The sequence below is a fragment of the Osmerus eperlanus genome, chromosome 25 (genome assembly GCF_963692335.1).
Source record: "Osmerus eperlanus chromosome 25, fOsmEpe2.1, whole genome shotgun sequence".
In the NCBI taxonomy this organism is placed as follows: Eukaryota; Metazoa; Chordata; class Actinopteri; order Osmeriformes; family Osmeridae; genus Osmerus; species Osmerus eperlanus.
This window is the reverse complement of record NC_085042.1, coordinates 2,385,301-2,411,729: the sequence shown is the minus strand read 5'-3', so window position 1 is coordinate 2,411,729 and position 26,429 is coordinate 2,385,301. Positions and strand designations below refer to the sequence as shown.

At 45.1% G+C, this 26,429-nt stretch overlaps 1 protein-coding gene across 1 annotated transcript in view; it reads right to left on the bottom strand.

Annotated features, from left to right (window-relative positions):
- Positions 1–382: 382 nt before the first annotated feature.
- The window catches only part of LOC134011951 (NACHT, LRR and PYD domains-containing protein 12-like), a 114,447-nt gene continuing 88,400 nt past the window's right edge, over positions 383–26,429 (bottom strand). The window contains exons 13-23 of the mRNA XM_062451519.1: positions 18,845–19,015; positions 16,581–16,754; positions 13,534–13,707; positions 13,074–13,247; positions 11,612–11,785; positions 11,079–11,252; positions 8,527–8,697; positions 5,899–6,069; positions 5,086–5,259; positions 2,407–2,453; positions 383–1,147 (exon numbers count right to left, since the gene is read on the bottom strand). Coding sequence (XP_062307503.1) covers positions 615–1,147; positions 2,407–2,453; positions 5,086–5,259; positions 5,899–6,069; positions 8,527–8,697; positions 11,079–11,252; positions 11,612–11,785; positions 13,074–13,247; positions 13,534–13,707; positions 16,581–16,754; positions 18,845–19,015 — 2,137 coding nt within the window. The 3' untranslated portion in view covers positions 383–614. The remainder of the gene's footprint in view (positions 1,148–2,406; positions 2,454–5,085; positions 5,260–5,898; positions 6,070–8,526; positions 8,698–11,078; positions 11,253–11,611; positions 11,786–13,073; positions 13,248–13,533; positions 13,708–16,580; positions 16,755–18,844; positions 19,016–26,429) is intronic.

The window sequence follows — 26,429 nt, the reverse complement described above, 5'->3', positions numbered from 1 at the left end:
CTTTTCATATGTGTGTGAGAGCTTTTCATATGTGTGTGAGAGCTTTTCAGTAGTGTGTGTGAGAGGGTATTCTGAATAATGTCCCTCACGGCCCCTCATAACCAACACCCCTCTTTATCACTCAGTGAGTTAGACCCCCCCCCTACCAACACCCCTCTTTATCACTCAGTGAGTTAGACCCCCCCCCCCCTCCCAACACAATACACACACACAGTGTATATTCAAGTGGGTAATAGTGTCCCATTACTGGTCCTAAATGTAGTGTTAACATTGTGTGTGTGTGTGTGTGTACATGTGTGTGTGTGTGTGTGTGTGTGTGTGTGTGTGTGTGTGTGTGTAGGACCACTGGGTCACCAACGAACACACAGCATGTCTTCTATCATCCTGTATAAAACATCTTTATTTCTCCTTATTTAGGCAGTAAGACACTATTTAGTTCATCACATTCAGTGGAACTGAGATCAAAGACAGGAATGTTGTTTGTCAACAATGAAAACAAAACAAACATTCAACACACACCAATATTTACAAACACTCTGGGATATCAATTAAAACTATATACAGTTCAATCTTCAATGACATCTATGTGAGCACAGTGTGTGAGTGTGTGTGGGCTATTCTACCTGACACAGGGACACTGAGGAGTCTAACCCAACCCTGAACACAGGATAGAGGGGCTCAGTGAATGTGCTGTGGAATGTGTGCAGGTGGGTCAGTGTGTCAGAGGAGACTGTGTAGAAGGACAGAGTGCCGGCCGGCCAGTCCAGATACACTCCTACTCTGTGGGATGGGGGGTCAGGTATGGCAGTTCTCTTCTTATTGTGCCTGGCATAGTAACTGTTACCATGACACTCCAGACTCCAGGACTTGTTATTGTATCCAAGCTCACAGTCATCACCCCTTCCTCTCCTGCTGATTCCTTTATATGTCACTGCTATAGAAACCCATCCTCTTCCACTCCACTCTGCCTCCCAGTAACAGCGCCCAGACAGACCCTCTCTACACAGCACCTGTGCACAGTCATCAAATCTCTTTGGGTGATCAGGATACGGCTGCTCCTGTTCCCCCCATGTCACCTTTCTGTTATCCTCAGACAGAGAGAGTTTTCTGTATGCTGTGTTTGGGTCCAGTGTGAGCTCACAGGCATCTGATGGGGGAGACCAAGACACAATATATTACTGATCATCATCATTCACATTAGAATGTCTCCCTCTTCCTGCCCTCCCCCTTTCATTCTCCCCCCCCCACCTCCCTTATCTACTCCTGTACTACGGTACTTAGGAATGATTTGCTGGACCTGATGTGAGTTTTCTCCAGGAACACAATGACTCCTATTGAGGGACTTGTTGCTCTTGTTGGTTAGTTGGAACTGATTTAACTTCTTGTACTCGCTGTGAATTCTATTCTTGTTGCTTTTCTACAGGTACACTCTTGCACTTTTGAGGTTCATGTTGTTTCATTGTAACTTGTTTAACTACATGCTCTTCTGGTTCTTCCCATTGGCACTTATTTGCTTTTCACAATGTTTTGGCTACCCACAATGTTTTTGGGGCGTCTCGTTGTTTATGATCAGTGACCTGTGCTTTTTAGTAAAGCTCTCTCTTGGAAGTCGCTTTGGATAAAAGCGTCTTGATAAATGAAGACATGTAAATGTACTCTCCCCCCCACCTCCTCCCCCCCCCCACCTCCTCCCCCCCCACCTCCTCCTCTCCCCCCACCCTCCCATCTCCTCTCCCCCCACCCCCCTTATCAACTCTCCCCCCCCCACCTCCTCTCGCCCCCACCTCCTCTCGCCCCCACCTCCTCTCCCCCCACCCCCCTGACCTCCTCTCCCCCCACCCCCATGATCTACTCTCTCCCCCCCGCCCCCTGACCTCTCCCCCCCCAACCCCCTCCCCCCCCACCCCCTTATCTACTCTCTTCCCCCAAACTCCTCTCCCCCCAGCCCCCTTATCTACTCTCTCCCCCCCACCCCCCCACCCCCTCTCTCCCAACCCCCCTTATCTACTCCCCCCCCCCCTGACTTCCTCTCCCCCCCACCTCCTCTCCCCCCCACCTCCTCTCCCCCCAGCCCCCCCCCCCACCTCCTCCTAATTTTGCACTTCCTGACGGTACTGGACAGTGAGAAACAAAGTTCCTTGCGAGCCCGGGGGGGGGGGGGGGGGGGTGGAGAGGAGGAGAGAGACGAGGGGAGAAGGAGATGAAGGGAGAGGACGGAGGAAGGGAGGGGGAGAGGAAACACACACCAGCTAGGGGAAGGGAGGGGGGGGGACAGGGGAGGGGGAGGAGAGGGGAGGGTGAAGGGAGGGCACATACGTGTGTCCATTTCTGACAGTGTCAAAGTCACTAATGGTATTGTCCCTGTATGACCCTGTGTACTAGAACCAAGTAGCAGTCAATACTCACATTTCCTAAGACCAGGTTTGATCCTGCACTCTCCACCATGATCCACACTGTAGGGAGAAGCAGAGGAATGATGAGGAAATGACACCTCACCTGTTGCTACGTGACTAAAGTAAACATGTTGTTTCTATGTTTATCATCAGAGGTGTATTCCAGAAAACAGGTTTTACAAACTCTGAGCCTAACCCTGAACTCTGACTTGATGAACCCTGAGATGGGAAGCACAGAGTTATCGGTTCCAGAAAAGCTGATCTGAGTTAGTTTAATTCTAATTCACTGGAATTAGAAATTCTCATGCGTGCAGGCGAGTATGCAAACATTTTCTGAAAGGTAAACAACAACTGCAACACCAAAAGACAGTCAATTGGTCAATGAGTACATTTCAATGCAGTCTATTTATTTGACATTTAACCACACGTCTTACTACAGCTGAACAAGTGGTGGAACAATCCTATGGGCACAAAACACACTTGGCAGCAGCTGAAAATGAAATATAAAATCAGTTCAAACAGGTAGGGCATATTTTGCTTTGGCCTTCCCACCCCCTTTGCATGTCATGAGTTCTGTAATGTTGTACAATGTATGTGCCCATGTGCTGAGGTGTTTTCTCCTGTTCCCACACTGTACTCCTCTAGGAGCATAGTCTGGGGGTTGACTTTTTCTCTCCTCATGTTTCTGCTGACATTTTCAAGGGGGCGCCGATAATGGCTGCCTCGGTCGGTATCTTTCGGAATAGAAGTAAATTCGTTGTCTGTCATTGTCCCATTCTGATTCAGACACATGATTGTTTTAATCATGTTTGACAGGATTAAACCAAGTACAAATCATTCAGTGGCTGTCTCAACTTGTGAGACACATAGATGTTGTCTCACCTAATCCTGCTCAGTATATGAACATTGGACTTGTAGCGGACTAACAGAAAGAAGGCAGAGGAGGGCACCACCTCTGACAGAGGCAGAAGAGCTGGCTCTGAGTCAGAACGCTGGGCGACCAGCGGCTGAAGGCATCCCTGGAGGGAACTCATCCAAGCCTATCACCCCCGAGGACACAAGTGCACACATAACATGTTTGTGTGTTTGTGGAGATTTCATTTGGGGGGTTCATTTCTCAATATTCTCAATATTGCAAAGAATGTGTACAGTACAGTAGAACAGAATGCTCTTCATCACAGAATGATACAGATATGTTGTCTGCTGCCACAGAGAGGGATTCAGAAAGACCTACAGAGGTATACATCTTACTGTATGGTAGCTACTGAGCTACACTGTTCTCTCCCCATGTACATTGTTTTGAGGTTCTTGTGTGGAATTATGGGTTTGACATGTACATCGATGTGATGAGAACAAAGAATGAATGGTAAAACAACTGGCACATTCTTCTCCTTTATAACAGAGCATGACTGGGCATTACAAGGAGGAGCAGGGTTTCCCGCAGAAAATGTGTTAGTTAAGGTGGTAGGGTTTGCCGTCAGACCGGGGGGGGGTGGGGGTTGTAGAGTCTAGCCTAATGTGTTCTGGGGGGGGGGGGGGGTCGTTTGTACGATAGACTAATGCATTCTGCAGAGAAGGTACTGTTTGGAATGAAAGGGAGCAAACCGGACAGAGTAACACGGCATTCATCTTTCTTTTTGTTTTGGACGACGTAGTTAAGGCGGCAGGCGTGTGTTGCTTAGGCGGCCGCCTTAACTGGAAAGTGCTGCGGGAAACCCTGAGGAGGGTCCATCAACCTCCACAGCACAGATTAACAGGGACATGTTCAGTAAATACCAGGTTAGCTCTGCATGGACATTTTGTGTCATCCTTATGTGTTATACACAGTGGCGATCCTAGCACATTTTGCGCCCCAGGCAAGTTTTTCCCTTACATATGCAACCAAATTGGCCGCAATTTAGAGCCTCTCCATGTGGTCATTTTATATCAACTATTTATTCATTGAATTGAAAGAAAATGTGACATATTGTGTTATGTATCGTTATCGGGATATGAAAGGATCTATATCAGCATATGAGATTTTGGTCATATCGCACAGCCCTACTGCAAACTAAAATACAACAGCACATTATCAGTAATACATTTAAAATGGGGAAAATGTGAATAATTGCTTTGCAGGTCAATTTAAGGTGTAGGCCCCTACATGTTCTGCCTGTGCCCCCAACATGTTCAGTTAGGGGCTACAGTGCTCCTAGTAAAACAAGTTAGTCTGGAGCCCTGGATGAGGAAAGGACACCCCATGTCTGATAGTTGCTTCAGGCTCGGCATGAGGGAGGAGAGAGGAAGAAATTCATGGTTTGTTAAACAAAAGCTGCCAGCAAGCAGGTTAGGTTAGTTACCATCAGTTACCGTGGTAACGTAACCAGAGTTTGTGTTTCCTCTCTTTCTGGAACAGAAAACCCAGAGTTTCCTTCATCTCAGGGTTAACAAACTCACTGTTTTCACTTCAACCCACTTTCTGGAATAGACCCCAGGAAATACAATTATGATTGTAGCTATATAATCCTAATTGCACTAAAGGCTATTGTAGATTATATAGGGCTTCTCTCTTCCTAACCCACTGTCCTAAATAAACATGCAGTCTGTGATTGTATAATCATGAAATACAAGGCCTATTAACATACTTAGATGTCTATTCAGTGTTAAGCAACATTACATGAAGAGGTATATAAAAACACAAACATGTCCTTACTTGAGTTTCTCCAGTCTGCAGTGTGGATCCTCCAGTCCAGCAGAGAGCAGCTTCAATCCTTTTTCTCCTGGATGATTGTAGCTCAGGTCCAGTTCCCTCAGGTGGAAGGGGTTGGACCTCAGAGCTGAGGCCAGAGAAGCACAGCCTTCCTCTGTGACCAGACAGCCTGACAGCCTGTAGAAAGAGGATCAATGTTGTGACAGAATCCATCTGGGCCTCCAGAGTGAGTCAGCACAGAGGGGTTCATTTGGCAGGTGCTGTCATAGCTGCTCCTCCCCCTCATTAGACAGAGTGACCTTTCCCCCCAGTTCAGGAAGGTTAGGTTTGTGTTCAGTTTGGTGCTCGTAGTTCTATGGAACATCAGGACGTCTGCTACATAAAGCCCGCTCAAAAAAAACTAGTGAAGAGGGAAACCCCAGATGTTCACAAAGTTTGATGAATGACAGGTTGTGTTTCAATGCGAAATAGGTTTAAGGTTGAAAATTAAATTAAGCTGAATTTTATTACCCTTTGGGCAAGGGCATACAGATTGTTAACACTACCCAAAGAGACTGCAATCATGTTGCACATTCAGAAACAGTTGCATCAACATTTTCATTCTGTCTAAAATAAACAAAAACATGAAATAAAATATAAGCCAATCATTATGTACAGCATGTTTTAGAATGTTTCAGATGCAGCAAATCTGCCTGTTTCTTATCAAACTAGTCCTCACTGATGACTAGAAGGCATATCTCATTCTTGGCATGAAGTTTTTACCCAAATTGATGATGGTAACTTTACTAATGGCTCATGTAGAACATAAATACATACCTCAGTGTCTCCAGTTTGCAGAGTGGGTTCCCCAGTCCAGCAGAGAGCAGCTTCATGCCAGCATCCTTCAGATCATTGTAACTTAGATCTAGTTGTCTCAGGAAGGAGGTTGACTTCAGAGCTGAGCTCAGAGAAGCACAGCCTTCCTCTGTGATGTGACAGCCTGACAGCCTGTAGAAGGTTATCATTAGGGATGGATCACAAACACTACTACCCTCTAGAGGTAGAAATAAAGAATATCAGTCTGATCATTTTCCTCTCAAACACGAAGGTTTGATCAGTCATATGACTGTCTGTCCTGGTTGGTCAACTTTCCCTTTATCTTAATGCAATATCATCCTTTAATATGTAGAACATTGTACATCCAGTTACATAGTAGTACAGTATTCCAGGAATGTATTACATCCTACATCCAGGAGCAGGTCTCTCAGTATACAAGGCACCTTTTGTGACCCGTAATCTTTACTGCAGATTTAGGGTGTTAACCACATGTGAAGCAGTACATTAGCAGAACAATACAAAACATACTGCCCAGGTCAACCTTCAATAATATCATGGAGTAGTTTGTGTTATACAGATTCCTGTCATACCCTGATCTGTTTCACCTATGTCATGTTTGTCTCCACCCCTCCAGGTGTCTCCCATCTTCCTTCCTACCCTCATCAGAATCAGAATCAGAATTCGGTTTATTCGCAATGTATGTTATACAAACACGGAATTTACTGTGGCAGGGAGGTGCAAAACACTAAACATATACGAATCTTAAAGCATTTATCCCTGCATTTATCCCTGTGTTTTCTGCTTCGGACCAGTTTTTGTTTGTCAAGCCTACAGAAGCCTTCCTTGTGTTTTTTCTACCTCCTTTAGTCTTTTCTGCCTCGTAGTTCCCTGCTTGGCCTCCTGCCTGCCCTGACTTAGTGATGGGGGAAAGAAGCTTTCCAAAGCAACAAGTTATTTGAAACAATTGTGTCAAAAAAGTATCGTTTTTTTGAAGTGTTTGATACATCTTCTCCATAGGGACACCTGCTGGTCAGTTCATGGTATGGCAACTGTATCGATTGATTGAAGGAATCGAGTGACGTCAAGTCCTCGGACGTTAGTCTCACAATCGTCATCAATTTGATAAATAAAGGTTATGTGACAAATGTTTCGATGTGCAGGTGTCAAAAATATATGTTGTTGTATTTTAAACAACGTAACGTCTTTGCTCATTTACATTCATAACATTTATTTTTAGGTTCTGATAGCATTATTCACATGTGAAGTCAGGTTGAGTATGGCCTTCTGGTAAAAGCGCTGCCCTTCAGTCTAAAAGAGTGAGTTTGAAACCGCTGACTTTGTTTTAGTGGAAGTATATGCTAAATGAATATTTATGATTTGATATTGTAGACTAGCGGCTAAGGTTTTGGAACATGCTTTTGCAACCGTGAAAGGGATGGCCACATTTGAAGGCTGGCAAAACTAGAGAAAGATGTATGTGCTTGTGCACCTACTCTCTCACATCTCACATCTGTATATATCTCTGTCTATCTCGCTCTGGCAATCTATCTGTATCTCTGGCTCTGTCAATGAATGTGTTCTATAGCGTCCGTAAATATGTATCCTCTCTATAACCTATGAATATTAGTGATTTCTGATGTCTTCAGAGTTTGAATAAAACGCTGTTGGTCTCGGACTGTAGCACGACACTGTCAGCTGCTCGTGCGACGTCCGAAGCTTCGACAGGTGATCACGTGTTTTTTGCCCATTTGAAGCCACGCTCGACACGTTTGTGTCGGTATCAATTGACTCGAAAGGTTGATACCGCTTCGTGAGCACGGCTTTGAGCGTAACATCACTACCCTGACTCTGAGCCTGCCAGCTGCTGTGAAAGAAATTTTGGGCCTATGTACAATGAATGTGTTTTAGGATAAGTTTACAGTTGGTTAAGTAGCTTGATACAATGAATGTTGATTAAACTCCATTTGGTAGAGATGCCACCTGTAGTTTTATGACACCTAACTAGGAGACGTGAAGTCTAAGAGACGGGAAGTCTGGGTGACCTGAGAGAGTTCTTGTCACCTGGGGGGAAGAGACAGTTGGTCTGAAGACAATGTGGATTCAACTGTATTGTTCTAAGGATTTAACCAATGACAGAAGAGATTTGGTATAGCTGCATGTCTGTAGGATGGACCAATGACTTTTGAGAACTGTCGTATCTATAAAATGGTCTGTTGAAGAATGTTCTGGGGGGTTCAGGGCCATCAGCTGGGTAGTGCTGGTGGGCTGGATTCTCCCGGTTCCATTTTAGAATGCTAGATGGAGCTGTATAGAATTGTCTTTGTGTTATTGTCTTATGTTTGTGTGTCGATGATGTTATGTTGATAACGTTATTATGTTCAAATCTACGTCAAATAAACATTAACTCTGTACTTCACCCGACTTCAGCTTAAACGATTGATTCTCTCAAAAACTTCCACGACACTGCCCTGTACCTGAATGACTCTACCTTGTGGAATATGACCCTAGCCTGCCCTGAATATTCTTTGGCCGGCCTCCTTGCATCTTGAATTGACCACAAACTTGCAGCCAGTGTGTGGTGTGTGATATTGTGTAACTAGTTGTTGTCTGGTGAATTTGATTACATACCTCAGTGTCTCCAGTTTGCAGAGTGGGTTCCCCAGTCCAGCAGAGAGCAGCTTCATGCCGGCATCCTTCAGATCATTGTTACTTAGATCTAGTTGTCTCAGGAAGGAGGTTGACTTCAGCACTGAGCCCAGAGAAGCACAGCCTTCCTCTGTGATGTGACAGCCTGACAGCCTGTAGAAGGTTATCATTAGGGAGGGATCACAAACACTTTTTATTGTTACCTCTACTCTTGATGCATGATGATGCTTTGCTTATGGTCTGCACCTCTTCTTCAACACCGACCACCTCTGGAAGAGTGGAACTCTCACTGAATTGCTCCTACCAAGCTTTCTTAAATGTTTTAACTATGAGTTTCCCTGAGAGTTTGTCCTTGTCTTTCTTGAGGGTTTAGGTTGGTTTAGGTGCAGTTCTATGGGTGTGTGTGAAGCCCTCTGCGACATTGCTTGAAAAAGAGCTATACAAATAACATTTGACTTGAACACAATGACACAGTAGCCAGTAACCAATGTGAAAAATGAACCTGCCTGAGAAGCTGATTTTACTAAGCTGGATTGTACTTGTGAAATATTCCCAAAACTATCCTGTCTAATGTATACTGAGACATCATGTGATCTTCCTGAGGTATTTCTAAATCATATAATGTGAAATGTAGGCCATCAGTGAATCTTTAGTGTCTTTCTGAGGTAATTAGATCACAATTCCCTTGGTACTAGGATCAACACTAGGTTTAGTATCTCCTATTATCAGTGCTATAGATGAGATCTATGGCACTGTTGTACTGACATGATCAAACTATCAATGAATATATGACACTGTTCAGGAATGGTTAGCTTGATTGTGTTATTGTGACATGAAACTTAAAAGATTAATTCACCAGTGAGATACAATAACACAATACATCCTTTGGTATGTTTTGGAATGGTTCGAACACAGTAGTGACCATATACACACTACTCCTCATGATACTGGTTCAGACAGTAGTGACCACATACACACTACTCCTCATGATACTGGTTCAGACAGTAGTGACCACATACACACTACTCCTCATGATACTGGTTCAGACAGTAGTGACCACACACACACTACTCCTCATGATACTGGTTCAGACAGTAGTGACCACATACACACTACTCCTCATGATACTGGTTCAGACAGTAGTGACCACACACACACTACTCCTCATGATACTGGTTCAGACAGTAGTGACCACATACAGACTACTCCTCATGATACTGGTTCAGACAGTAGTGACCACACACACACTACTCCTCATGATACTGGTTCAGACAGTAGTGACCACACACACACTACTCCTCATGATACTGGTTCAGACAGTAGTGACCACACACACACTACTCCTCATGATACTGGTTCAGACAGTAGTGACCACATACACACTACTCCTCATGATACTGGTTCAGACAGTAGTGACCACACACACACTACTCCTCATGGAATTATTGAACTCTATTATGGGCCTGGTCTCTGGTGAGGATGAGTCCACCTACAGGTGGGAAGTTGACCATCTGATGAACTGGTGCAGCCTGAACTACTTGGAGCTCAACCCTCTGAAGACAGTGGAGTTGGTTGTGGATTTCAGAAAGAGCCTGGTCCCACTCAGCCCCATCACCCTGTGTGACTCCTCCACCCTAACTCCACTGTGGAGTCCTTCAGCTTCCTGGGCTCTATCATTCTCAGGACCTCAAGTGAGAGCTGAACATCAGCTCCCTCACCAAGAAAGCTCAACAGAGGATGTACTTCCTGCGGCAGCTGAAGAAGTTCAACCTGCTAAAGACAAGGGTGGTGCACTTCTACACAGCCATCATTAAGTCTATCTTCACCTCCTCCATCACCATCTGGTACGCTGCTGTCACTGCCAAGGTTAAAGGCAGACTGCTGCGTATCAACCACATTTCGAACTGACAATTCTGCAATTGGCAGTTAGGGTTTTTGAGACAAATATTCCTCAGGTTGCTGTGCAGAGTCCATAGTCCTACGCACAGCTTCTTTTTCCTGACGCTACCTAACATGGCCTGAGGCATCTTTGGCTCGTATCTTACTGCAGTATTTTTGTAATACTGTTCATTTTTGTATTTGCTGGAATTAAGTCTGTATTTACTGTAAATAATTTTGGATTTGTGTACATTATTTTTGCATTTGTCTTTATATTTCTACTCTATTGTTACACACCAAACCAACAACCTCGTATGTGTTAACTTACCACAGATGTGACCTCTGCCCTGTATCCAGGACAACGCCATATTATTGATTAGGCTGAAAGAAGTCTTTGATGTGCAGTGAGCCAATGTCTGAAGGGCCATGGGGCAGCTGTGTGTCTGTCTTGTGATTGTGGGACGGACCAATGACTCTTGAGAACGATGTATTATAAATGGTGTGTTGTCTGAAGTTCTTTGGGGTTCAGTGTGCATCAGCTGGGAAGTGCTGATGTTACTGGATTCTCCAGTTCTGTCTAGGAAACTAGATGGACCCCATACAGCTTGTGATGTGTGATTGAAACTATTAGTTCAATACTAAACATGATTACAGACCTCAGTGTCTCCAATTTCCAGAGTGGACTCCTCAAAACAGCAGAGAGAAGCTTCATATCTGATTCCCTCAGGTCCTTGTTACTCAGGTCCAGTTCTCTCGGAGAGGAGGGCTTTGACTTCAGAGCTGAGGCCAAAGAAGCACAAGCTTCCTCTGTGATGTTACAGCTTGACACCCTGTGAAAGGATCATTGTTACAAAAAGCATTACAATCTCTACTGCCCTCTGGTATTGGAAGGATTATCTTCATTTCTGGTGTTGACCAGATCAAACCTGTTACACGGTGCTACATGCTGGTGTTGACCAGACAAAACCTGATACAAGGTGAAAATTGCTGGTGTTCTTGTTGATCATTGAAAGACTGACCCATGTTGAGAACCTCATCTCCTTCTTTTTCGTTTTTCATAACTCAGATTCCTCTTTGCAGGCATACGTTTACTTGAATCATTTAAATAGCAACCACATTCTCTAAATCCAGCATCCAAATACAAAGTTTGATAGTAACTATTAGTTGTTTGCTGTTGAACATGACTGACCTCAACGTCTCCAGTTTGCCGAGTGGATTCCACTGTAGATCAGAGAGCAGTTGCATTTCTGGAATCCGGAGGTCATTGTTCCCCAGGTCCAGTTCTCTCAGGGTGGAGGGGTTTGACCTCAGAGCTGAGGCCAGAGAAGCACAGCCTTCCTCTGTGACCCCACAGCATGACAGCCTGCAAAATTGATCATATAACATACTTGAGAATATTTTAGTACATTATGTCAAGATGTTATCTTCCATGTTTCTGTCTGTGTGTTGAGGCAATAGCTCGTCACACGGCTCCCCTCCACTGCTGAGAAGGAAGAAGGACTTGTCTAATATTGGTGCTGAACATGAATCCTTCCACAAGTATCACTTGTGTTTTGTTCCAGTACAGAAGTCAAGTTGATTCAATGATTCAAGCCTTTCCAGCCTGAGCCAACATTCAGAAATATTTAATTTGCTGATAGAATATGATATCAATATAAGTTTTCATATTCAATTCATTGTCATGTTAAATCATACACCTGAACTGTTCATACCACATTGAAGAGAATTACTAGGGCTTTCTAAGGATACAAATAAACATATGATTATTTAAGGCTAATCATCCTTTATCAAGAAGATTTCACGCAGCAATTTTTATAAACATCTTCTGTCATCAGTTTCTTCCTCTATTTCATCAGACAGCTTCATTTTCAACCACTTTTATTACAAGATATGTTTATTTATCAAGTTTCACAGAAATCTGCAAAAAATCGAGGTTAGATAAAATATATCTTCAAACATCTACACAACTGCAAATGCTCCACCACCCAGTCACCATGGTACCCTCCAGTGTCCAGTCACCATGGTGACATCCAGGGTTCAGTGCTTGGTCACCTCCCTCCTCTTCCTCCTGTACAGTCTTGCTCTTGGACAGATCCTAATCCATCATGGGTTCCTCCACCCTCCCTGTTCTTAGCCGCTGCAGTCAATTCCTCAATAAACTTCAATAAGTCCAGAACTCTGGTGCCCATATGCTCACCTCCACCCACCACCAAGATCACATCACCCCTGTCCTTCACAACCTCCACTGGCTCCAAGTTGAATACAGGATTCACTTTCAAATACTACTATACCTATAAAGTCATAAACAACCTGGCACTTCCCTACCTCTCCAACCTCCTCCTCCACCACAACCACTCTCAAGCCCTGTCTAGGAAAATAGATCAAGCTGTATAGCGAATTGTCTTTGTGTTACTGTGTTAAACTCTTAATGATTAATCATCATCATGATTTTTGTTTAGTCATTTAAAAAACTCTTAATTCATCAAAGGAACAATGTCTCTCCCACAAATTTCCATAACATCCTCATGGTTGTAGCTCATTCCTGGCATGCAGTTTCAATGTAACCAAAAAGCAACCACATAATCTAAATCATACATGCAAATGTGATTGAATGTGTAACTATTAGTTGTCCCTTGAACATGATTACAGACCTCAGTGTGTCCAGTTTGCAGAGTGGATCCTCCAGTACAGCAGAGAGCATCTTCATGCCTGAATCCTTCAGGTCACTGTTGCTCAGATCCAGATCTCTCAAAAGGGGGTGGTTTGTCTTCAGAGCTGAAGCCAGAGAAGCACAGCCTTCTTCTGCAATGTGACAGCCTGACAGCCTATAGAAGGATCATTACAAGAAAGATTACAAACACTTTTTCTGGCCCCGCCCTACCTCTCCAACCTCCTCCTCCACCACAACCACTCTCAAGCTCTGGACCTGACAGGGCCTTCTCAGTTGCCGCACGCTCCCTCCCAAACCAAATTGCAACATGCCTGCTATTTTTCATAGAGGCCCTCAAAACCCACCTTTTCAAGCTTGTGTTCACCAGTTAACCTCCCTTCTGTCTTTCCCCTTCATGTGTGATTGAAACTATTAGTTCAAGACTAAACATGATTACTGACCTCAGTGTCTCCAATTTGCAGAGTGGATTCCCCAAAACAGCAGAGAGAAGCTTCATATCTGATTTTCTCAGGTCACTGTTGCTCAGATCCAGATCTCTCAGAAGGGAGGGGTTTGTCTTCAGAGCTGAAGCCAGAGAAGCACAGCCTTCCTCTGTGACCCCACAGCATGACAGTCTGCAAAATTGATTATGTAACATACTTGACTCATCGATGTATATACGTATACATAAGTAGAATATTTTAGTCCAATATGTCAAGATGTTATCTTCCATGTTTCTGTCTGTGTGTTGAGGCAATAGCTCGTCACACGGCTCCCCTCCACTGCTGAGAAGGAAGAAGGACTTGTCTAATATTGGAGCTGAACATGAATCCTTCCACAAGTATCACTTGTGTTTTGTTCCAGTTCAGAAGTCAAGTTGATTCAATGATTCAAGCATTTCCAGCCTGAGCCAACATTCAGAAAAATTTAACATTTGCTGCTAGAATATTATATTAATATGCATATTCATATTAAATTCATTTTCTTGTTAAAGCATACACCTGAACTGTTTATACCACATTAAAGAGAAGTACAAGGGCTTTATAATTATATAAATATACATATGATTATTTAAGGCTAATCATCCTTTATCAAGAAGATTTCACGCATCAATTTTTACAAACATCTTCTCTGTCATCAATGTCTTCCTCTATTTCATCAGACAACTTCATTTTCAACCACTTTTATTACAAGATATTTTTATTTAGCAAGTTACACAGAAATCTGAATGTAATGCCGGCTATCTGGTGGTTCCCGAAATTAATAAAAAAACTGCTGGAGGCAGGGCGTTCTCATATCGAGCACCTCTTCTCTGGAACAAATTACCTGTCTCAATTAAGAAGGCTGATACTGTTTCGACATTCAAGATTAGGTAAAAAACTTTCTTGTAGTCAATTCTATGACTGCTAAGTGTCCTATGACTGCTAAAGTATGTGTGTATGTACTTTCTATGTAAACCTGAAGTGTGTGTTTGTCTGTATATGTATCACATGTAACTTTTAAATTACAATTAAAGCTTCTATATGTTTGTCGCCCCACCTAGATTTTACACAAAGTAAACCTGTTACTGTATATTGTTACTGTTATTGTTTCTGTTACTAGTTGGTGACGACGGGGATGGGGCATTCTCATTCTTATTCGTATAAGTATAACTTATCTCAGAGTTCTTTCTCCTGGAACAGATTTCATGTTCCAACCGAGGGGGGCTGGTGCTATCTTAGTGCCTAGGGCTGCATCAAATAGCCTTTTTTGCTCTGCTAAATTACTGCACTAGTCCACACTTGACCGGTGGGGATCTCATTCTAATATTACCGTAACTGTTAGCTGCTCCTGGAATTCTCTACACCCTGCTCTCCTCTCTCTGTCCCCACTCCACACATCCCCTGTGGTGTGGGGGGTTTGAGCTGTCAGCACCTGCCTGGTTGTCGGTCTGCCAAAGCTGGATCTAGTCGCCAACCAGAAACCAGTGTCCATGACGGGCAACAGCGAGTTTCCCAGTCCCTTCCCACATCTACCAAGTTGAACAATGGATTTTGGTGTCTCAAAACGCATTGACATTTCCATGCTGTATGACTATGTTAAGCCTGTGTTCTGCTCCTCTCTCTCACCAACCATCTCTGGAGGCGGGGATCCCTCACTGAATTGCTCCTCCCAAGGTTTCTTCCATTTTTTCTCCTCTAGTGAGTTTTTCTGGGAGTTTTACCTTGTCTTCCTTGAGGGTTTTAGGTTGGTTGAGGGGCAGTTCTATGGGCGTATGTGAAGCCCTCTGTGACATGCTTGTGTGTAAAAAGGGCTATAAAAATACATTTTTATTTGATTTTTATTTGACTCTTCCTCCTGTATAGCCTTGCTCTTGGACAGATCCTAATCCATCATGGGTTCCTCCACCCTCCCTGTCCTTAGCCGCTGCAGTCAATTCCTCAATAAACTTCAATAAGTCCAGAACTCTTGTGCCCATATGCCCACCTCCACCCACCACCAAGATCACATCACCCCTGTCCTTCACAACCTCCACTGGCTCCAGGTTGAATACAGGATTCACTTTCAAATACTACTATACCTAGAAAGTCATAAACAACCTGGCACCTCCCTACCTCTTCAATCTCCTCCTCCACCACAACCACTCTCAAGCCCTGTCTAGGAGGAGCTGTTGTCTGAAATATTAATCTATCAAGCATTTCCCAGTCAGTCGGTGAACAAGTTTAAGAAAGCTTTATTGCTTGCGGCCGGCCCACAAGGAGACAAAAACTTCACACGCCATTGTGCTACAAAGTTTGTCTGCTAGCATGTTGCACTATCTACCTATTTAAGCAGCCCCGCTCTTTACAGTCATTGGTTAAGACAAAGGCATGCAAATGTCCCATGGCTCTTCTTCATTAGCTCCCTTGCATAGACCTGGCACGCGTGTGTGCGTGCGTGTTTACGTGTGTGCGTGTTTACGACATCAACCCTGATTGAAACACAACAACAGGATCTCCGGTCCTGGGGGTCGTAAACTCCTTCACATAGGTGTCAACAAATGGTCACCAGACCTTGCGTCTCCACCTATAGTCCTTGTCACACAGTATCTCCTTAAAACAACCAAACCAACCCCCTTCTTCTAAGTCCTCAGCCCCAAGATAAGGGTCCTGTATGTTTACCCAGAGTTCAGATTTGGGGTTAGGCCTCTCTTTGCACCCAAGGAATGCTGAACACAGAATCATTCTTATACAGGATAAATGTGTTATATCTTCAATTTTTCCAACAGCTGTATAGCAAATTGTCTTTGTGTTACTGTGTTAAACTCTTAATGATTAATCGTTATAATGATTTTTGTTTAGTCATCTAAAAAACTCTTAATTCATCAAAGGAACAATGTCTCTGCCACAAATTTCCATAACATCCTCATGGTTGTATCTCCTTCCTGTCATGCAGTTTCAATGCAACCAATAAGCAACCACATGATCTAAATCAAACATGCAAATGTGATTGAATGTGTAACTACTGTCCCTTGAACATGATTACAGACCTCAGTGACTCCAGTTTGCAGAGGGGATCCTCCAGTACAGCAGAGAGCATCTTCATGCCTGAATCCTTCAGGTCACTGTTGCTCAGATCCAGATCTCTCAAAAGGGAGGGGTTTGTCTTCAGAGCTGAAGCCAGAGAAGCACAGCCTTCTTCTGCAATTTGACAGCCTGACAGCCTGTAGAAGGATCATTACAAGAAAGATTACAAACATTTTTTCTGGCCCCGCCCTACTTCTCCAACCTCCTCCTCCACCACAACCACTCTCAAGCTCTGGACCTGACAGGGCCTTCTCAGTTGCCGCACCCTCCCTCCCAAACCAAATTCCAACTGTTGTAGAAAAAACATCATACTGTTGTCATTATGAAGATGGGTAATGATTATGGATTTAATGAAACTTGTAATCACTTTTTAGTACATGCTATATTATTGGAAACCATATTAGTATAAGTAATATTATTGGAAACCAGATGCAAAGCTGTTGACTGATTATTGTTATCCCTAGACAATGGTAGAATAAATAAAGCCCAAAATATTAAGATTTGGATAATTAGGGGCTGAGTGGGGGAGAAGAATATGTGTGTGCTTCCATAAAGAACCAGGAAGCCCAGCTATATAACTATTTGTGGCCTTACTCCCAGGAGCCTAGTGCAGCTGGCTGTTCAAGGTTAGAGCGGGCCTAAATTGGGAGATTTGTCTATGAAGGAAAGTACCTGTAATTTGTATCCCCTAAGACAAGGGACCCGCTTGGTAAGAATGCCTAATGTATATGTAACCAACAAGTATTGTACCATATTACCATACAATGGGGAGAAGACTATAAAAGTGAGAATCTCTGTCACACTGAATTCCTATAAACACTTTGCGTAAAACTAAAGTTCCAGTGCTGTTTTTAAATTATGATATTGATTGAAGATGTAGAAGATTATTCACAACACAACATGCCTGCTATTTTTCATAGAGGCCCTCAAAACCCACCTTTTCAAGCTTGTGTTCACCAGCTAACTGATAGAATATGATATTCATATGCATTTTCATATTACATTCATTTTCATGTTAAATCATACACCTGAACTGTTTATACCATATTGAAGAGAAGTACTAGGGCTTTCTATGATAGAAATATACGTATGAGGCTAATCATCCTTTTTAAGGCTAATCATCCTTTATCAAGAAGATTTCACGCAGTAATTTTCATTCAGGACCAAAACCTCACCCAGTCCATCCACCACCTATTTTGCACTATGCTGCCTGATTCATATCATTCTGTATCTTATCTTGTACTTTATATTCTATATTGATATCTATTTTATATCTCATTGTTTAGCTCTTTAGTATATTGTTTAGCTTAGTATTAGACTTGTAATTTTATTTATACATTCAACGTTTTCAATTTTTTAAATTAAGATCCATATATGTTTATTGTATGCATGCAACAGTAAATTCTGTGTTTATTATTGTAAATGTACAATAATATGATGACTAGTATATCTTAACCCTCGTGTTGTCTTCAGGATCAAACAGGACTAGTATTATAAAATTGTGTTTTTTTCAACTTCAAATTTCGTACTTTTCCTAGTGACCCTAGCATTCGTAAAAGGTTAAATAACAAAACATTACAACAACCACAGACACAAACGTACACAATGGGAAATTGAGATTATGTTTGCTCCTGATTTCGGTTACATAGTCTATAAAGGTGCTGAAGATGACAGTACCTCCATTTCTCTCTTTGCGAAAGCCATGACTGCACATTTCAGTGTTGTAATAAAACAAGTGTTGTTCACAGATTAAAGTAAAAATGTTTCCACTGTGAAGAGGGAAACCCCAGATGTTCACAAAGGTTGATGAATGACAGGTTGTGTTTCAATGCGAAATTGATTTAAGTTTGGAAATTAAATTAAGCTGTATTTTATTACCCTTTGGGCAAGGGCATACAGATTGTTAACACTACCCAAAGAGACTGCAATCATTTTGCACATTCAGAAACAGTTGCATCAACATTTTCATTCTGTCTAAAATAAACACAAACATGAAATAAAATATATGCCAATCATAATGTACAGTATATTTTTGAGTGTTTCAGATGCAGCTAATCTGCCTGTTTCTTATCAAACTAGTCCTCACTGATGACTAGAAGGCATATCTCATTCTTGGCATGAAGTTTATACCCAATTTGAGACTCAACTCTGTTGTCTAAATCAACCACACAAATACATTGTACAATTATAACTTTACTAATGGCTCATGTAGAACATAAATACAGACCTCAGTGTCTCCAGTTTGCAGAGTGGGTTCCCCAGTCCAGCAGAGAGCAGCTTCATGCCGGCATCCTTCAGATCATTGTTACTTAGATCTAGTTGTCTCAGGAAGGAGGTTGACTTCAGCACTGAGCCCAGAGAAGCACAGCCTTCCTCTGTGATGTGACAGCCTGACAGCCTGTAGAAGATTATCATTAGGGAGGGATCACAAACACTTTTTATTGTTACCTCTACTCTTGATGCATGATGATGCTTTGCTTATGGTCTGCACCTCTTCTTCAACACCGACCACCTCTGGAAGAGTGGAACTCTCCCACTGAATTGCTCCTACCAAGCTTTCTTAAATGTTTTAACTATGAGTTTCCCTGAGAGTTTGTCCTTGTCTTTCTTGAGGGTTTAGGTTGGTTTAGGTGCAGTTCTATGGGTGTGTGTGAAGCCTTCTCTGCGACATTGCTTGAAAAAGGGCTATACAAATAACATTTGACTTGAACACAATGACACAGTAGCCAGTAACCAATGTGAAAAATGAACCTGCCTGAGAAGCTGATACTAAGCTTTACTAAGCTGGATTGTACTTGTGAAGTATTCCCAAAACTATCCTGTCTAAAGTATACTGAGACATCATGTGATCTTCCTGAGGTATTTCTAAATCATATAATGTGAAATGAAGCTTGCGCAAGTTCAGTCAGGCAAGACCGATCTCTGCACTCGGGCTTAATCGTAGTGTACACTTCTCACCCCCCCCGCTAAGAACGCCCTACCTTCCCCCGTTCCCTGGTCGGGCGGTCACTGGGGTTCAGGTCGATTAGCGCTCCCGCTATCAATTAATGGTGTCACATGATCCGTGCCTTTAAATATGATTCTCTCCCTGTGTAGTTTGTCCATGCTATCAAGTGCGCGATTGGTATTGATGTGTCGTGTTGGCTGGACCTTCCCTTGTCTTGTTTTTTGGAGGCTATGTCGTATTTCGAGCTGGAGTTGTTCGAGGAGGTCGTCCCGGTTCCGGGTTCCGCCTCCCCTGCTGCTCGACGCAGTTCCCGGCTCGCTGCTCGACGCAGTTCCCGGCTCGCTGCTCGTCGGGGCTCCGACGGGTCTGCGTTAGAGGCGGGTCTGCGCGCCGTGGGTGTCCTTCCAGCGCCCGGGTTGTGGCTTTCCCAGCTCCGCGCCCTGGCCGTCGGGGTGGACTGCGTGTCTCCTTGCCGAGTCCCGTCGCCCGAGGCTCCCCCTGTCTCCTCCGCTGCTCAAGGTCGGAAGCGTACAAGGAAGTCGCGCCGTCCGGAGGTGCTTGATTCGGACCCTGGGCCGTCTACCGGCCCTGCCGTCGCTCCTCTGCCTGTTCCCGTTTCCGATCGGCCCGGGGAAGCCCTCTCTTCTACCCTTCTGGTCCTGGCGTCTTCCCTGCAATCCATCGATGCCCGCCTGCGGTCTCTGGAGAACGCCGGGGCTTCCGCTCCCGTGGCTGCGCCGCACCCAGCCTCGGCGCCCCTCGTGCCCATGGAGGAGCCACTGCACACCCTGGCTTCCGCAGTAGCTGTTCTGTCAGCAGGTAGGCCTTACATCCCTTCGGGGGCTGACATTACCCCCCGCTTGATATCCCACATCCTGAAAGGCAGGAATATCAATTTGATTCGTCTGATCCTCCCCTCGCCCGAGTGTGACGCGAGCGTCTCCACCAGCGATCAGTACAGCACGGTGCTCCGTTCTGCTGACCCCAGGTTGGCAAGGGACCTGTCTATCGGGGAGTTTCTGGTAGCTTTCGGGATCTTCCGCGATGTGGTGTGCTCCGTGTTTCCCCTTAGACGGCAGGAACTAGACGGCTACATGGCTCTGATTGGGGACCTGAATCTGCGCTACGGGAGAAACCTGTTCTACCAGTACCACAAAGAGTTTTCGAGCAAGGCTGCTCTCTACGTTTCCCGCTCGAACGTGTTGCTGGACTGGTCCGTGCTGGATACCGAGCTGTTGGTAATGCTGGTCGGGGGCTGCCAGGCCGTGTCTTGCGGCACGTGCGGCGGCTTGGGGCATGCTGCTCCTCTCTGTCCACTGGTTCTGTTTCTCCCGGGGGATCCCGGGGCCCAGCCTCGCACTCGCAGGCTTGGTGCTGCCATCGGAAAGGCGAACGTGGACGTTCGTGGCCGCAAGGTGCACGTTGCTTCCAGGAGGGTCATCTGCAATAATTTCAATGAGAGTGTGTGCTCCTACGGCAATTGTAATTTCCTTCATGTTTGCAGCGGCTGTCAGGAAGCCCATCCGTGGTCGGTGTGCCCACGTCGGGGCCGCCCTCAGCGAGGGCGTCGTGGTGGTCCGAACTAACGGCCGAGCACCCATCCACTCCAATAAATGTGTCTGCACTGGCTTTCGAACTCTCGTCCCATCCCGATTCCGTGTTCGTTGACCATCTACTCACGGGCCTGACTCAAGGATTCAGGGTGGGGGTTTCATGTCCATTGTCGTCTTCACTTGTTTTGAGCAATCTCCAGTCAGCGGTGCGGGAGCCGGCTGTCGTTTCCCAGCTGCTGGCCAGAGAGTGCGGTAAACGCTACGTGATAGGCCCGTTCGACCCGTCCCCTTTTCCACTGTTTCCCAGTAGTCCCCTCTGCGTTGTTACGCGGAAGTATTCTGGTAAGAAACATCTTAACCTGGACCTGTCTGCTCCGCGCTCCGGTCCGATTCCCGGCATTAACGGGCTTATTCCCCTCAAGCTTTTTTCGCTTCACTATGGCACCGTGGACCACGCCATTAAGCTCATAAAGCTGGCGGGGCCCGGTGCCTGGCTTTCCAAAGCAGACATCACTGACGCGTTCAAGATCGTCCCCGTTCACCCGTCCCAGTGGCACTTGCTCGGGATGAAATGGGATAACCGGTTCTATTTCGCCGTGCGTCTCCCGTTCGGTAGCAGGAGCAGCCCCTCCATCTTCAACCGGGTTTCCGAGGCCCTTTGTTGGATCCTGTTAAACCGGGTCCGGGTCCCCGCGTTGCTCCACCCCTTAGACGATTTTCTCTTGGTAGATCCTCCATCCGATGCGTCCGGCGCTTCCCTGCTGCTGTTAAAAAATCTGTTCCGCGGACTGGGCGTTCCCCTTTCTGACGAGAAAACTCTGGGGCCGGCCACTCGCCTGGAGTTTCTGGGCATCACGCTGGACATGGTAGAGATGAAGGCTTCCCTGCCGGTTGAGAAGCTCGAGCGAGCTTGCAGCATGGCCCGGTCGCTCGTGGCGTCTTCAGTCATGTCCAAGCGGCACCTGCTGTCTCTCCTCGGGCACTTCAATTTCGCCATGCGCGTGATTCCCCAGGGCCGCTCGTTCATCTCCCGGTTGCTCGTTCTGGCGTCTTCCGTGTCTGGTTTGCTCGATCCAGTGTGCTTGGACGATGGTTGCCGGTCCGACTTATCGTTCTGGTTGCAATTGCTCGAGGGTTGGAACGGCGTGTCGTTCTTTTACAACGACGTTGTTCGGTCTTCGGACTCTCTGCGGTTTTTCACCGACGCCGCGCCGTCCGTTGGTTTTGGGGGGTTCTATCAGGAGCAGTGGTTCGCCTGCCCGTGGCCCCATGACTTCGCTGCACCCGGTGCCTCTTCCGCCCTGTACGAAATCTACCCCGTCGTGGTCGCTTGTTACCTGTGGGGCCAGTCGTGGCGTCGTAAGCGCATAGCTGTGTTGTGCGACAATCAGGCCGTGGTGAGCATCATAAATAAGGGGCGCTCTAACTGCCCACACATAATGTCATTCATGAGACGCATCACTTGGCTCTCCGTTACGGGCCACGATAATGTTATAGCTGATTCCCTGTCCCGTTTCAATTTTCAGGTGTTCAGGGATCTGTGCCCGTACGCCAGCCAGTGGCCCTTGGCCGCACCCCCCCTCGCGTCACTGGTCCTAGATTAGAAGAGCACTCCTTGCAGGCATATTTAGAGGTAGCCAAGGGTTATATGAGGAAGGGACTGGATGCTTCCACCCTTAGAACGTACGATTTCGCCTGGAGAACGTACGCTATGTTCTGTCTGTCTTTGTCTGTCCCGCTGGTACCCGTGTGTGTTAACATGGTGTGTGCTTTTGTGTGTCACTGCACTGATGTTCGCCACTTCCAGCCACGCTATATTATAGGACTGGTTGCGGGTATTCAATTCAATGCCAGATGCTATGATCCTTCGTTCCCCAGCCTTTTCACTAATCCAGCAGTCAAACTCCTGTTCAAAGGCATAGGCAAAGCTTTCCCCGCTAAGGTGGACGATAGACTCCCTTTCACTCTGTCTATTCTGCACGCCATGCTCTCGGTGCTCAGACGCGGTTGCTTTTCCCCCTACATCGATTCCCTCTTGGATTGCACGTTTTTAATGGCTTTCTATGGGTTCTTACGGTGCGGGGAATTCACAACTCGGGCAAACGTGTTCAATCCTGCCACTGGTGTGTTTTTCTGACTTAACGTTTCACCCTGATTTCTTTATTCTGCTTCTCAAAGATTCCAAAACCGGAGGCTCTTGCTCAATCATCATTGCTAACACGGGTGGTCCTTTCTGTCCTTTCTTATCTATGCTGAGGTACGTAAAGAGGAGGTGCCCTTCCGATCCACTCTCCCCCCTCTTCTTAACCACTAGCAATAATCCTATGTCACATCTAGCACAGGTCTTAGCCAAATGCAACCTTCCCCCTGGACGGTATTCAGGCCATTCATTTAGAATAGGCGCTGCAACGTCCGCTGCATTGCAAGGGGTGTCCACTGCGTCTCCGCAGCAGCTGGGCCGCTGGTCTTCATCAGCGTACTCTTCGTACGTTCGTCCTGATTCTGCTGCCATCATCGAGGCCCAAAGATCGCTACGGCCCTAACGGCTCTCTGTGAGTACTTGCAAACAACTGGTGGTCGGTGTTGTTACTGTGTCTCTCGTTAAACTGTCTCGTGTTTACAGACTCGATGCTACGTTGCCTGCGGATACAGCGACTTGGTTTCTGTATGCAAACAGAGGGTCCCTGGTTCCTGCCTCTCTTGCTAGCACAAGTCACGAGGGCGTCGGTCCTCCTACCAACAAAGGCTCACGTGCACTCCAGCCGGCAAAGGCTGCTCACACACTCAAGGGTTTCGGCCCGGTAGCCTACATAGGGTCATCAGTACGTGGGGACGTCGGTCCTCCAGCCGGCACAGGCTGTTCACATAGACTCAAGGGCGTCAGCCCTATAGCACACTTAGACTCACGTACGCGGGGACGCCGGTCCCCCAGCCAGCGCACAGGCTGTCACATAGACTCAAGGGCGTCGGCCCTCTAGCCTACATAGGTCATGTACGCGGGGACGTCGGTCCTCCAGACGGCACAGGCTGTTCACATAGACCCAGGGTGTCGGCCCTCTAGCCTACCAAAGCCGCAAAGGCTATCACTTTCACTCCTGAGGGCGTCGGGCCTCAGCCAGCCTAGGCAAACACCGACAGCATGAGGGGGTCGGCCCTCTAGCACATAACTCATTCATGCATTAGGGCATCGGCCTCTGGCCAGGAGGCTACCGCCTACAATCATTGCTTCTCTTTCCTTTGGGTTCTCGGTATAGGAACATGTCTACGGATCTGTCCGTGCATGGCTTGCCATCTCCTGCAGGTTCCGGCCCGGGTATGTATGCTTTTAGCCTAGGTCCTTCTGTACGCTCTCGTACTGATCACGGTCGCTCCGATCGGTGCGGTGCACCCATGTTGGTCGCTTTCCGTGTCGTGTTTGTGTTGCTTATTCCCCAGCGGTTCATGGTTCCTTCCTGTTGGTGAGTATGTTTTCTTTTTGTTCTGGTCTTAACTTCCTACCTTTTTACTTTTGGGAGATTCTTCTTCGGGCGTTGGGCAGGCGCCCGTTGATCTATATAAATCCCCGTGGGGTTCAAGCTCCAAACACCATAGTACATTTATTAGTCTGTAATAAACATCTTTCACTCATCCCAGGTCTCTCCTGATTGAAATGAAGCTTGCGCAAGTTCAGTCAGGCGTATGAGAGGCCGTATAGGCCTTAATTCATACTTGATCTCACATACACGCCATGACCTCACATATATACCATTATACTCTCACATATACACCATTATACTCTCACATATACACCATTATACTCTCACATACACGCCATGACCTCACATATATACCATTATACTCTCACATATACACCATTATACTCTCACATACACGCCATGACCTCACATATATACCATTATACTCTCACATATATACCATTATACTCTCACATATACACTATTATACTCTCACATATACACTATTATACTCTCACATATACACTATTATACTCTCACATATACACTATTATACTCTCACATATACACCATTATACTCTCACATATACACTATTATACTCTCACATATACACCATTATACTCTTGCGCATAAACTGGCATACTCCCTTACACACACAAAAATACCGTCTTATATGCACCATCATACTAAAGTATGACAATATATGTAAGAGACAAATAGTATGTGTGAAACAGAATGTTACTATATGTAAGAGAATAACAGGATGTGCAAGAGAGAATACTTATCTATGTAAGAGAGAATACTTGTCTATGTGAGAGAGAATACTTGTCTATGTTAGAGAGAATACTTGTCTATGTGAGAGAGAATATTGTCTATGTGAGAGAGAATACTTGTCTATGTGAGAGAGAATACTTGTCTATGTAAGGGAGAATACTTGTCTATGTGAGAGAGTATACTTGTCTATGTGAGAGAGTTTGATTGAAACGGAAGGCAGTTTGATTGAAAAGGAAGTAGTACTGAATTCTCAGTTCCTGATTGGCTTACACATGAAGAAGAAGGATTTGGGGTAGATGTAGTTAACAACCACATTCCCTATCAAGACGAGACTGAGTGACATGACAAGATGGCAGAGAGTGGGCGGCTTAATGAAGCCATTGGACTCATTAATAACATTTTGAATACTCTAAATGCTGCGGCGTTATTGTAGGGAGGTTAGACCCGTTCCTAAAATACGTTTTTAAAGTTATTCCTGGGGAAAATATGGAATTAAATTAAATATTAACTATACAAAAATACTTGTGCACAATAATATTTGTTAAATGTAGACGTTTTTAAATGTTTTTAATTTTACCTCAAAGCTTTTTGTGAAAATTAGGCTAGTTTCACGACAGCAACTTTAGATGTAAACTAACATGTTGATTAGCCAGTATGAGTGATATATGTATACAGTCACATTAACAAACCTCTTCTTTGTAAACTATTTCGTCTTAAATACGATGGGAACACATCACATTAACTATTCCAAAACGCACCACACGCCACACAATTTTTTTTGTCAAGCGTCTCTAAGCTCAGATTCCGAGTCGGATCCATGAAGCTATTTCGTTGCAGTGAATGGGTGCGGGCACTCATCGGGCATAGGGGCCTACACTCAAATAGGATCTTAAAAGTCCCAACTGGAAAATGTTGTGAACAGATTGACATCAAGTTCAGGTTGTGGCATTGAAGTTTAGGTTAGTAGCCAAGGGTGTAAAGACCACTCGGCTACTTAAAGACGTCAACGGTTAAAATTGGCTTTAATTTAAATGATAGTTTGTTTCATCAATTGAAAAACTGATCTAGAACTTTTGACTCAA